We start from the raw sequence: 13739 nt of genomic DNA, 5'->3' as shown, positions 1-13739 counted from the left end.
TTGATTTGAACCGGAAAACAATACACAAATGATGATGTTTTTTTTTTATTCACAAACACAATACAAAAAAATTATCTTGGTAATTAGAAGCTTTGAGTTTTTCATAAGTCAATTAGGGTAACCCTTCGCTATACTATATTCTGTTTGATGCCCACAAATCAATCGAAGTATACCAAATTCATTTTTAGCCTCCAGTTTACATTTACAGAATGTTAAAAAAATCATTTTTCTATTTTGGTTATATATACACGTTATTAATCTGTTAATATTGTTACATTTTCAGAGTAGTCACAAACGGTGAGTAGGCTTCGCAGATCCACAGGGGTACTTTGACCAAAGGATAAGAACCACTATTTTACATCATTGTTATTCAGTTTAAAGTGCTATTTTAGATCATCGTTCTTCAGTTTAAAACACTATTTTAGATCATTGTTCAGTTTAAAGCTGTGAAACACAGCAGCGACATTGTTTGTTGTCTAAATAATCCTATTATCTCTGAAAACATTGTTAACAAAGTGAGTTTTGCTTTAGGGTTATGAAGATGAAAGAAAAAGCCGTTCAGACCTGGAAGTTAGATGTCAGCGATTAACACTGGAATTGGCAGACACAAAACAATTAATTAAACGAGGTGACTACAAACAAGAAAACTATGATAAAGTCAAAAGGTATGCATAGTTGCATGGTCAGTGCTATATTCCATCATATTCTGTTACATTGATGTTTGAAAATGTGTAATATCGAAGCATACGTAAAACCAGGACACAGCTCCAGAAGTAACTCGTGTAGTTTATTGAAGAAACAGTAATTCTTTCCGTAGAGAAAGCATCCCGACCTCCCTCTCTCTCCGCAGCCGTCCACTCTCTCCTCTCACGCACCTTCCATTCCATCCCACGCTCACCATTCTCCATTCCTTTTTCCTCGCGCACACACAGCACACACATTCTCACGTTCACCTTCTCGCGCTCCCACCTGGATATAGGATATAACAAAATGTTATCACTAAATTCATGTTAAACTGACATTGTTATCTTGGAAATTACATATTACCTAACAAAAGGTCTGTTTGTGATTCATGTGTGTCAAAGTGAGGCTGCATCAGCTTAGCTGCTAATGGTCCCCTCATCCTGAAAGCCCCTGTTGTAAGCTCTTACGGAAAACAGTGTCTGCTACATTTGAAAAAGAAAACAGCAACTGTCATTATGAGCTAAATCTTGTTGCTTCTAACACTTGGAAATGCATTTTAAAGTTTGAGAGAGGTTCCTGACGTAGCCGCGATGCCTGCCACATCAAGCAGTGCCACTTCTCACAGAAGAGTCTATATTTGGAATTCAGTCAAGGCTGAGCATCCAATGTACATTTGAAAAACTTTTTTTAGAGTCTAGATGGTATGGCCAGAAGTAACTTATTGATCAAGATCCAAATGTAGACTGTCTGCATACCCCTGATGTTGCAAATTATGAAATAATCACTACCCTTTTCTCAGTAACAACTCCAAAGAGAGCTAGGAAAGAGCTCCTGTTTTATGTTCTATTATGATAATGAAACGCCTTCAGAGGATGAACGCGATTCTCCTCTCTCCATACAATTACACTCTCAACTGGTTTCATTTGCTCCATCATTTTAAGCTGTGGTCATGTGTTGTGAATCCATTTTAGTTTTCCCCTGGGACATGGAAGTGTAGCCTCTGGCTTGCAGGCCTGTGCCCCCAGTCACCTAGTGACCTTTAACCCACTTAGCATTCTCTGTTTTATTCCATAAATTTTATTATTTCGTTTAGATTTTTCATTGCTTGCATTTTATAAGGATTGTTTTGATTTTCGTTATCAGTGCCATTCTGAAAAGGTGTCATTATCAGGGTCACTATCTGTGAACACGTAGGTATTGTTGTCCTTTTCTCACTTACGTGTGATAGGAACATCATGTGCACTTGTTAGGGATTGTTTATGCAATTGCTGACACAAGTCGAACATACCTGCGTCAGGGATCCTATATGATCTGTATAAATACATCTCACATGGACAAGGTCATTAAGGGGTTCCTTCCAGGTGCCATTATGCTGCCCGTCACCTTGCTGCAGAACTCAGCTTTTGTGTCACCACAGAGTCTGACCTAGAGACCTCATTCCAAGATAGCAAGGGTTGGGGAGCACGTCTCATGGACATGGTACTGATAGATTAGGGTTATCACACCCAGCTATCGTTAGGTGTAGGATTAGGCTTCCTTGGTTAGGAATTTTATATCTAATGTTTATTGTAAGATGGTTGGGGGTTTTATATTCACAACTCTCATCTTCACCGTTCTGATTTTATTACTGTTCATTATCCTAATCATTGCAGTACATGCATTATGTCGTAGATTGCACTCTTTTCAGTAAATCTATTGAAAACTCTCCTGCATCTCCTTCATTGCCTTTGTGTGTATGTAACTTACTGCTAACAAGAGAAAAGGGTAACTTCTCTTCCACCACGACTTTCCTGAGAGGTCTAATTTAGAGTCCATGCGTAAGGTTGCCAGAAATCACCTTTACTTTCTGAGTTTTGGTGAGGTACTGCCTCTGAGAGTCAGGAGGGTTGGCCTGACAGTTGCGACTTGCAGGAGTGACTCAGATGCCTACAAACAAAAGTGGTGTCACCCCTAAACCAGCAGTCTCACTAAGGAGCGAAAGTCCAACTACGACACATGTTCTTGTCCATGCTCTTGTTCTGTTGTCTTTGCCTATACTCCATCTAGTAATGTTCTGCCTCTCAACCTAGTCTTGTTTTCATTCCTCTTCTGTGCCGAACCTCTCTTCCGAAAATTCTTTTACTTGCCCACAAAAATGGAACAGCCTTTTCTTTTACATCTGCTGTAAAGAAATGTCTCCCTGTTGCAGTTACCCCCCACTTTTTGCCTGATACTGATGCTGACTTGACTGAGAAGTGTGCTGGGACCCTGCTAACCAGGCCCCAGCACCAGTGTCCTTTCACCTAAAATGTACCATTGTCTCCACAATTGGCACAACCCTGGCACCCAGGTAAGTCCCTTGTAAGTGGTACCCCTGGTACCAAGGGCCCTGATGCCATGGAAGGTCTCTAAGGGCTGCAGCATGTCTTATGCCACCCTAGGGACCCCTCACTCAGCACAGACACTGCTTGCCAGCTTGTGTGTGCTGGTGGGGAGAAAATGACTAAGTCGACATGGCACTCCCCTCAGGGTGCCATGCCAACCTCACACTGCCTGTGGCATAGGTAAGTCACCCCTCTAGTAGGCCTCACAGCCCTAAGGCAGGGTGCACTATACCACAGGTGAGGGCATATGTGCATGAGCACTATGCCCCTACAGTGTCTAAGCAAAACCTTAGACATTGTAAGTGCAGGGTAGCCATAAGAGTATATGGTCTGGGAGTCTGTCAAAAACGAACTCCACAGCTCCATAATGGCTACACTGAATACTGGGAAGTTTAGTATCAAACTTCTCAGAATAATAAACCCACACTGATGCCAGTGTTGGATTTATTAAAAAATGCACACAGAGTGCATCTTAGAGATGCACCCTGTATTTTACCCAATTGTTCAGTGCAGGACTGACTGGTCTCTGCCAGCCTGCTGCTGAGAGACGAGTTTCTGACCCCATGCGGTGAGAGCCTTTGTGCTCTCTGAGGACAGAAACAAAGCCTGCTCTGGGTGGAGGTGCTTCACACCTCCCCCCTGCAGGAACTGTAACACCTAGCAGTGAGCTTCAAAGGCTCAAGCTTCGTGTTACAATGCCCCAGGGCAATCCAGCTAGTGGAGATGCCCGCCCCTGGACCCAGCCCCCACTTTTGGCGGCAAGTCCAGGAGAGATAATGAGAAAAACAAGGAGGAGTCACTGGCCAGTCAGGACAGCCCCTAAGGTGTCCTGAGCTGAGGTGACTCTGACTTTTAGAAATCCTCCATCTTGTAGAAGGAGGATTCCCCCAATAGGGATAGGAATGTGACCCCCTCCCCTTGGGAGGAGGCACAAAGAGGGTGAACCCACCCTCAGGGCTAGTAGCCATTGGCTACTAACCCCCCAGACCTAAACACGCCCTTAAATTTAGTATTTAAGGGCTCCCCTGAACCTAAGAATTTAGATTCCTGCAACTTACCGAAGAAGAAGACTGCTGAGCTGAAAACCCCTGCAGAAGAAGGAAGAAGACACCAACTGCTTTGGCCCCAGTCCTACCGGCCTGTCTCCTGCCTTCTAAAGAACCCTGCTCCAGCGACGCTTTCTCCAGGACCAGCGACCTCTGAATCCTCAGAGGACTGCCCTGCTTCAAGAGGAACAAGAAACTCCCGAGGACAGCGGACCTGCTCCAAAAAGACTGCAACTTTGTTACAGAGGAGCAAGAAGCGTGAGACTTGCAATACTGCACCCGGCGACCCCGACTCGACTGGTGGAGAAACAACACCTCAGGGAGGACCCTCCGGCGACTCCGAGACTGTGAGTAACCAAAGTTGTCCCCCCTGAACCCCCACAGCGACGCCTGCAGAGGGAATCCCGAGGCTCCCCCTGACCGCGACTGCCTGACTCTAAAATCCCGACGGCTGGAAAAGACCGCAGCCCCCAGCACCTGAAGGAATGGAACTTCAGTGCAGGAGTGACCCCCAGGAGGCCCTCTCCCTTGTCCAGGTGGTGGCTACCCCGAGGAGCCCCCCCCCCCTTGCCTGCCTGCACCGCTGAAGAGACCCCTTGGTCTCCCATTGAATCCTATTGCGAACCCGACGCTTGTTTGCACACTGCACCCGGCTGCCCCCGCGCTGCTGAGGGTGTACTTTTTGTGTGGACTTGTGTCCCCCCCGGTGCCCTACAAAACCCCCCTGGTCTGCCCTCCGAAGATGCGGGTACTTACCTGCTGGCAGACTGGAACTGGGGCACCCCCTTCTCTCCATTGAAGCCTATGCGTTTTGGGCACCACTTTGAACTCTGCACCTGACCGGCCCTGAGCTGCTGGTGTGGTGACTTTGGGGTTGCTCTGAACCCCCAACGGTGGCCTACCTTGGACCCCAATCTTAACCCTGTAGGTGGTTTACTTACCTGCAAAAAGTAACATTACTTTACCTCCCCCAGGAACTGTGAAAATTGCAGTGTCCACTTTTAAAACAGCTTATTGTGTTTTATGTAAAAAGTATATATGCTACTGTGATTATTCAAAGTTCCTAAAGTACTTACCTGTAATACCTTTCAAATGAGATATTACACGTAGAATTTGAACCTGTGGTTCTTAAAATAAACTAAGAAAATATATTTTTCTATAACAAAACCTATTGGCCTGGATTTGTCTCTGAGTGTGTGTTCCTCATTTATTGCCTGTGTGTATGTACAACAAATGCTTAACACTACTCCTTTGATAAGCCTACTGCTCGACCACACTACCACAAAATAGAGCATTAGTATTATCTCTTTTTGCCACTATCTTACCTCTAAGGGGAACCCTTGGACTCTGTGCATACTATTCCTTACTTTGAAATAGTGCATACAGAGCCAACTTCCTACATCTGCTCAAACCCAACCCTGTCCGTCTGAAGGTCAAAGGAGCCCCTGTCTCACTTGCAAGTTTGTGATCCTGATTTAATTTTGCATATCATTTGAGCCACTGTTAATTATTTGGAAAAATACCTCTATTAATTAAAATGAATAAAATTAATACCTTAATTTAGAAATTTCACCAAAAAAGCTTACATGCAGTGCTATATCTCTGGGTTCAGAGGTAAGGAGCCTTTCCAGCTCCTCTCGCAAATTTATAAGTGTTGAAACTGACCCCAGGGCACAAAACGCAAAGCCAGAAGATGGTAGGTCAGGCAGGCAAAATGGTGCCACAGTTTTAATGTCATTGCATGCTCTGTCAATCGGAAGTTTGCTCCCTTGCTGTCACTGTTCAAAGACAATTTGTCGTCTCCTCCTGAAGTTGTCATTGCCTCGCCCTGCGGCAGAATTTCCCAAGCTTTACAACTTTGCTTGTCAGAGGTCTGTGTGCCATGCCATCATGGTCACTACTGAGCTTATCATTAATCAGTTGCATTACACCCTGAAAGAATTCCAAAATAGGGGAAACGTTGCAAGAGTGATGAAGGTGCCTTTTCTCCTCTGATGAATGTTTGTAGAATTGGTAGATTTTCAAAAAAATATATATATGTTTTACCTCATGTAAGGCTAAACAAAATGAAATGTACCGTTTGCTAAAGGGAGACACAGAAGTGAGAATGACAAATATGAGTGTTATATGGACAGTTAGCCTCAAGATGATGGGGAGTTGTGGGATTGGTTATGGGATTTATTTAACAACTGACTGTCTTATAATACTCACGAACCCACCCTCATGCGAATACATGACTTTATCCATATCCAGTTTCAGCAGAAATTGATTATATTGTGGTCAAATTGGATGATAACACGTAGGTACAGTAACTATTTACCCAAGCATTTTATCATTGTGGCCAAGACCCATTCATTAAATTCTGCAGCTTTTTTTTTCCTTTCCCCTGATACACAGCAAATGGACAGAGTCCATCAAAATATCCATGAAAATATCATGATGATGTGCCTTGCCATTAAAGTAGTTAACGTCTCTGAAGTTTTCCTCCAGATATGAGAAGGTCTTACTGCATAACATGATAAACCTCCTAATTTCCTACCAGATAACCTGCATGAGACGGAAATAATCTAGAAGAGGCATAGTTGACCTCTAATCATGCATCAAGGTCGTCCCTGAAAGTAGAAAGTAATGTAATTGAACATGAATACTGGAGTCACACTCTGTAGATTGTTTCACATCAACCAGGTTTAAACCTAATACCATTTTACTAAAAATGCCCTTAGGGTTCAACAGCCATTTGTGCCCTCTTCTTGCACCTCTGTTGCACTTTGGTGTTATAGTAGGTGCAACAGTTGCTTGTGTGGCCCCTTCTGTAATATAGATTAGCCCGTGCACATTTTGTGCCATCGCAGTCATGGTGGGGGCCATTCTTTCACTTGCGTGTTGGTGTGATTCTCCTGCCAATGAGGGAACACTTAGCCTTTATGCCCGCACTAAGTTACAGACATGGGCACAGAGGTAGAGAAACTGTTGGGAGGCTGATAGACTGTGCACCACAGAGATGGTGCACAGTCATTGCCCCACCCCCCCTTATTAACAACAGCAAAACTAGTGACTAATATGGCACCACCTACTAACAAAGGCAAAGTTATATTGCTTGAACAGTAAGGCTGTACACCTCTGAACTCTTAGTAAAAAGGGGAAAAAGAGCAAACATGCTCTTAAAACAGACCACTTAGACTGAAATGTTTTTAGATATTATTTTTTTGTTTGTTTTTGTTAAATGAAGCTGCCCACTTTATTTTCCGTCCTTTGGTTTATTTCCTCTCAAGAAATTAAAGTAATACTTGTTGGTTTGCACTATTTGTCCTCGGGTTAGAAAGTGTGTGGTCCCTACATACAGAAACTGGATTGCCATGCATTACAGTCGGCGGATTATGTTGCCCATGTACTGTGTAAGTTTCAGCTGGTTAGTGGCCGTGTCACATTCATTTTAAAATCCTTCTAGTCTTTAGCCCTTCCCCACTTTTTTATATTGTCTTGATGATAGCTTGCTTCCTCTAGAATCCATCTTGATGTAAGGCAGCAGAGTGCAAGAATTTAGGGAGCATGTTAGGTGAGTATTGGAACAATGGGGTGCATTGCACCCTCCCTTCTGTTATAGCAGTAGGTTCAGCTACTGTAATGAATGTAAACATCAACATCTAACTGTTTTGCTGATCTTGAGAAATGGATATTGTTCAAAGAATAGCAAAGTTTGTACACCGCAAAGCTTATGGATCCCTGGTTGAAAGTAATGTAATTGTTTTCCTATTCATAAGCGATTGCCCGCCTCATCTAATATAGCCTTATACTGTACACAGAATCTTTGTATAGGTGTCAGAGTGAATCTGTGTCTCATGAATCAGGATCACTTTTTCCCGACTGATTTAGGTGTGATTCTTCTCGGATTGTATAAAAAGGTAACCTTATGATAACTAGCTGAGCATTTTATGGTGAAGCCTTGCATGAGTTTCCAGAGGTCATGTAGTTGGGAAAATATCACCAGTGATAAACTGACAGTTGTCCAGATTACCAGTTTACCGAGTGGTAACTTCTGTGGTAGTGTAATTGCGGATTATTGCCAACAGTACATTAATTCCACCTGTGGCAATAATGCCACGGATCATTAAAAAAAAAAAATAAGTAGCCAGTGGAACATTTTGTCTTCAGTTACTGAATTTTCTGTCACTAAACTAAATAATGCTTGAAATTAAACATTTACTCCTGGCAGTAATAAATGCAATTGAGTACAGTAGATTATATGAGTTCCCTACAGAACATAACCCTTTTCTGTCATCACAGGAGTGTTTTTTTACCACACTTTTGCTGGGAGAACGCTTATTCAAAGTGAAGCAAAATTTTGAGTTTTTTGAGAAAAATAGGGAAAAGGTGCTCCAGATGAATGTCTTCTTTTTTCCCCCCTGAAAATGACATCCACAAACGGTTTGCTGTGCTAAAGTCACCATCTTCCCATCTTTCAGGAACATGCGGAGCTGAATAAAAAAAAAAAAAAAATACCACAGTTTTAGAATTTTTCTACTAGGTAGCCTATTTGCCATATTTTTTTGTGCTCCAAACCGACTTCCAGTTTGTGGTGGAAACCAATGTAAAACCCATAGGTGATCCAGAAAAGTTATACATTTCTGAAAGGTACACCAAATTCAGCAAGGGATCAAATGTGTAGATCCCTCAAAGTTTTACCAAGGAAATTAATAAAGGTTGAAAAAAGAATTGAAAATGAGTAGGAAAAAAAAGAGGCATTTGTAACAACTTTTTCTTCTGTAACTTTTTGTCACAAATGGCTGCTTGACAAAAGCAGTATACCATTACATCTACTAGATGCTTCTGGTTGCGGGGATATGTAAGGTTTGCGGGTTCTCCAAGAACCCAAGGTGACCAGAGCCAACAACTGAGCTGCACCGTAAAATGGTTTTTCATTGAGTACCAAGTACAGACCAATTCTTATAGCGAAATAGGCAGGGTGAAAAATGGGTATCAAGGAAACCTATGTATTTATGAAATGGGCGGAAGATATAGAGTTTAGGAGCAGTGGTTATCTCTACATCTCTGAATTTGTGGATACCCATGCTAGCGTATGATTTGGAGGATATGTTTAAAAATTCCATCTTTCTTATACACAGGTTTACATTTGAAAGGCACAAATGCAGCGAAATCTAATTGGTAATAACAATTGTTCTACTATTCTATGTTCCCACAAGTCTTCAGATCAAAATGGTATCTCACTTGTGTGGGTAGGCCTAGTGCCCTCGACAGGAAGCGGCTAAAAACAGAACATGGACACATCATGTTTTTCCAGAGAAAACTGATACTTTTTCCAATGTTAGTAGCTTTCGATATTGGACCCTAGCTCAGCCAGCACCTAGGGAATCTCACCCAACCTGTACATTTTTTTTAAAACTAGACATCTCGGAGTATCAAGGGTGGGCTGGCTTGTGTGTCTCTATCCACGTTTTTTTCACCCAGAATCCCTTGTAAACCTCAAACATTGACAAAAAATCCTATTTTCCTTACATTTCTCTGAATGAAAGTTCCCGAAAGTGTGGGGAGCCACAAAGTTTCTTCCACCCGGCATTCCCCAATTCTTCTGGTAAAAATGGTATCTCACTTGTGTGGGTAGAGCTAGTGCCACCAACAGAAATTATTCCCAAAACACAACATGTATGCAGTATATTTTTCTACTAAAAACTAACCCTCTTTTTCCAATGTGGGTGTATCTAGATTGTGAGCCCTAGCTCAGCTGGCAGCTAGGGAAACCTAAACAACCTTGTAAATGTTTGAAAACTAGATGCCAAGGGGAATCCAGGATGGTGTGACTTGCGTGGATCTCATTAGTTTTTTTTTTTTTTACTAACAGTGCCCTGCAAACCTCAAACATTTCCTGAAATCACACATTTTCCTTAGATTTCTCTGATGGAAGCTTCTGGAATCTGCAGGTAATGTGCAAAATTCCTACCACCCAGCATTGCCCCACCTGCGCCAATAAAAATGCTGCCCAACATATGTGGCTGGGCCCAATGCCATGACATGAACGGTTCAAACCAAGGACAATAAGAAGCCTTGCATTGAGACTCTTTTTTTAAATTTTTTTTTTTTTACCTCGGTTCGGTCTGTTCCTGTCGCTGGCACTAGGCCCAGCCACACAAGTGGGGAAGGCCCCACACTCATAAAACAAATAGTCCATGATGCCTATTGGGCTTTTTGCTCCCGGGGGGCTGATCAGGGGCAGAAAGACTGTGCCCTTTTTTTATGGGTGTTGAGGCATTGACACTCCCATCCTGAGCAGGCATTGACACTCCCATCTTGAGCAGCCCTCACCCCATCACTAAGTAAATGAAATACTCCCTGATGTGCAAATAAATCAAATAATCCCTGGTGTGCCAGTGGGCTTTCTGCCCACCTCCCCCAAGGAAGATCAGGAGCTGTTGCTCCCATTTGAACCCCTGCGGGGGCAGAAAGACTGAATTGCACCATAAAAGTATTGGGGTAGAAAAAGCCCTTGCCCAAGGGGCCACTCCCCATCCCTGGTGTCTAGTGGAGTGGAGTGGATACCTGCTTGGGGATCACCCTTCTTGGCAATCCCCAAGCAAGGGTCCACTTGGGAAAGGTACTATTGGAAAGGGGAGATTCCCGTCTGGTTCGGTGCTCAGGGGGCTGAGATAGCTCTATGAGCACCAATACAGAGAAAGTGAAATGAGCTGATCGTCTCATTTCACTTTAGGTTTCAGAGAAATTATGTCAGCGTGCCACCAATTTTCTAACAACCAAAAAACATCCTTGGGAGATGGGGAAGCTGTTCCCTGTCTTCCGAGGCTGTTTTTTGTAAGAGAGGAAATCTCTCTGGTGCTGGCACCAGAGAGATTTCCAGTACTGTGTGCCTGGACGGCCAGGAGCTGTCCGACTCGCATGAGTACTGTAGCATTGGACGGCTCTAGACTGTCAGATGCACGCAAGTGGTTAAAGGTGTTTTTTTTTTTTTTGCTCTTTTATTCATTTATATTTTTTAATCTGTTTTATTCAAATTTCACATCATAACAATCAAGATACACCGAAATTACATTGCCCTCTCTTCCCCCACTTTCTCCACCACTGCAGACGACATGGGACTGTTATCACATACAAAATCTCTGCAAAACATGGTCAGAACAAATTCACACTTTCCAAGAAGCCCAACTCTGACGAGCTGTGTCTGGATCACTCAGTTTTCATCACGTTCGCTCTTTCATTTATTTTTTAAATGTTTTTATGATTGCGTTCATTTTATTGAAAACTTACAATGGGGGCATTTTTAGTGTGAAAGAGCATGATCTGTTAGTTTCAGTAGAAGCAGATCATGGTTCAAACGACATGTCTACATAAACTGAAATCAAGCATGAGCTCCATTCCTGTTTTGTGACCAAATAGTCTGCCAGTTGGCATCCATATCACATTCTGGCATCTCCCAAGTCGACTACTTTTTTTCGGGCAGCCCTGACCCTTTCTTCCTGGTAATGTACCAGTATCTATCCTTTCTCCATCTGTCCAAAAAGAGAATTCTGCCTCTGCACCTTGTACAAGCCATATCTCTCCTAGTCACCATAGAATACAAGTTTATACAATTTTGTTTTGAAGATCACTCACTTAGTACCCCAAATTTAGCCATGTGAAGAGTTGGTGTCTCAGTCGCACACAGGATATGTGACATTTTTTTGTTCACCTGGTACTAAAAGGAACAAAGGAACTTACTGCAGAAAAGTACCAGATGCCGAGATTAAATGCACCCTGTTTGGTAATAAGAATCCTATTAACAATATATATATTCTGCCAAGTCTTGGATACGATAGCCTGGAGCTCAAGCTAAGGCAGTTTAAATTTGATGTCTCCTTTCTTTTTATTCACGCCATATCATTGTTTTTAATTATAGTTTGGAGAATTTGTTATAATTCTGTTAAGCGTGATATAAAGTATGACTACTGAATTGTTTTATAAGCTTTCATAAGTATTTTATACTTGTGCATGATCTATTCCTTGTATATATTTCTCTTTTTCAGGTGCATATTTATGGATATTTCATAATATGAAATCAACATAAATAAAATGTAGCAAACAGTTTGGATCGATTTATTCCTTAGAGTCTGATAGGCATCAGATAGATTGCTTGGAATATTGCTATAAATTCAAGATCTAGCACCTTCTATTTTTTCCTCCATTAAAAACCTTTGCCTTCATTGGGAGTGATAGAGGTACACCCTCCCGCCGTGTCAGGTCATTCCTAAGGAGAGTGTTTTATTTTTTACTCTTTTAAAACCAACTTGGATAACAATTTAGCACCACTGTTTTCTCAAATACTACTGGCAGTACTTGTACTTTTTTATAATGGGTCTCTCTCTCTTGAAACCGTTTTAATTTAGCCCAGTAACCGTCTAACATTGTAGAAACGGTAAGGTGATGGAATGATTAAATTAATCTCAGCCACTGGCAATCTCTTGGTGTCGCATCCCAGTCCATTGTTTTTTTTGCCCACCATTCCATCTCAGTTTTTACTCAGCCATATGCAAATCATTCAGCCATAGGAACAGTCCAGCCTGAACTACCAAGCCAGGTCCTCCCTTGACTGGAAACAAGCATCCTGGGGCTGGTATCAGGGTATCACCCCTCATAAACCAGGCTAGCTTGAATCCTGTGGCATAGTGAGCCCGGGACCCATGTCTGGGCATACCCAGGTAACGTAGGGTGGCAAATACTAAAACAGCAAGGTGATGGATGGAATGCTTGAATTACTCTTGGCACAGGCAGTTGGTCCGTCCGCATCCCAATCCATCGTCTAACATATTGTTCCACAAATTGATCAGTCCTTTTTATGTGACATTGCCAGATTCCTGGGTGTACTTAAACCAGATGAAGATTTATTAAAACCGGTCTCAGGATAGAAACTTGGATCCACTTTCTTTCAGGTACTACATTCTTTCTCTAGAGATCAAGTGTTTCCACATTATGTGATAAAATAGCAGATTGATACTACTTATAAATGATAAACCTGAAAGAGGTTATCCGTGCTAAAGGAGTATAGCTTTGTCTATACTGAAGGACTTCTTTTCACCCTCAGCTAGATAATTTATTTAAGAAAAAACCTTGAAAACCAGAATCATGATGTACCCTTTGGTGTTCAGCAGTGTTCATGTGTTAGTAGTCAATTTAAAGCTCGCCCTAACGTTCTTCCAACCCAGACGTTCCTGTCAAAGTATAGGCATATCAGTCACTCAACACCGGGGGCCATGCACTGTCTTCCCATGGACAAGAAATACAGTGCTTTGTATATCCAATGCAAAGGCTCTACTCTCATTTCTGAGTATTCCATTCTACAAAGGTAAATTCTCAAAATTGTGTAAAGCAGTCTCTAGAACACATTTAGGTCTTTGATCAACAAGTTCAGCTGGGAGGATGACTCAGTTAACAGAATGCATGTTCCACATGTCACCGGCATTTTAAATTGCAAAATCTTGCATTAATTAGATGAGATGCAACATGTTCAGCAAGAAAACCTCTGCTGGCCTAATACAATGTTGAGAGATAACCACACCACACGTAAAGGAGAATGGAATGTGCACTTATCAGTGTTCCAGGTGTTAAAATTGTTTGAATTACTTGGTTTGGATTATAATTTTCA

At 42.2% G+C, this 13739-nt stretch overlaps 1 protein-coding gene across 2 annotated transcripts in view; it reads left to right on the top strand.

The window, feature by feature from the left end:
* PIBF1 (progesterone immunomodulatory binding factor 1) overlaps positions 1-13739 on the top strand; it is an 843837-nt gene that overhangs the window by 168986 nt on the left and 661112 nt on the right. For both annotated transcript variants that reach the window (XM_069205285.1, XM_069205286.1), the window contains exon 6: positions 532-665. In XM_069205285.1, coding sequence (XP_069061386.1) covers positions 532-665 — 134 coding nt within the window. The remainder of the gene's footprint in view (positions 1-531; positions 666-13739) is intronic.

The sequence above is a fragment of the Pleurodeles waltl genome, chromosome 8 (genome assembly GCF_031143425.1).
Source record: "Pleurodeles waltl isolate 20211129_DDA chromosome 8, aPleWal1.hap1.20221129, whole genome shotgun sequence".
Lineage (NCBI taxonomy): Eukaryota > Metazoa > Chordata > Amphibia > Caudata > Salamandridae > Pleurodeles > Pleurodeles waltl.
This window is presented reverse-complemented; position numbering and strand designations above follow the sequence as displayed.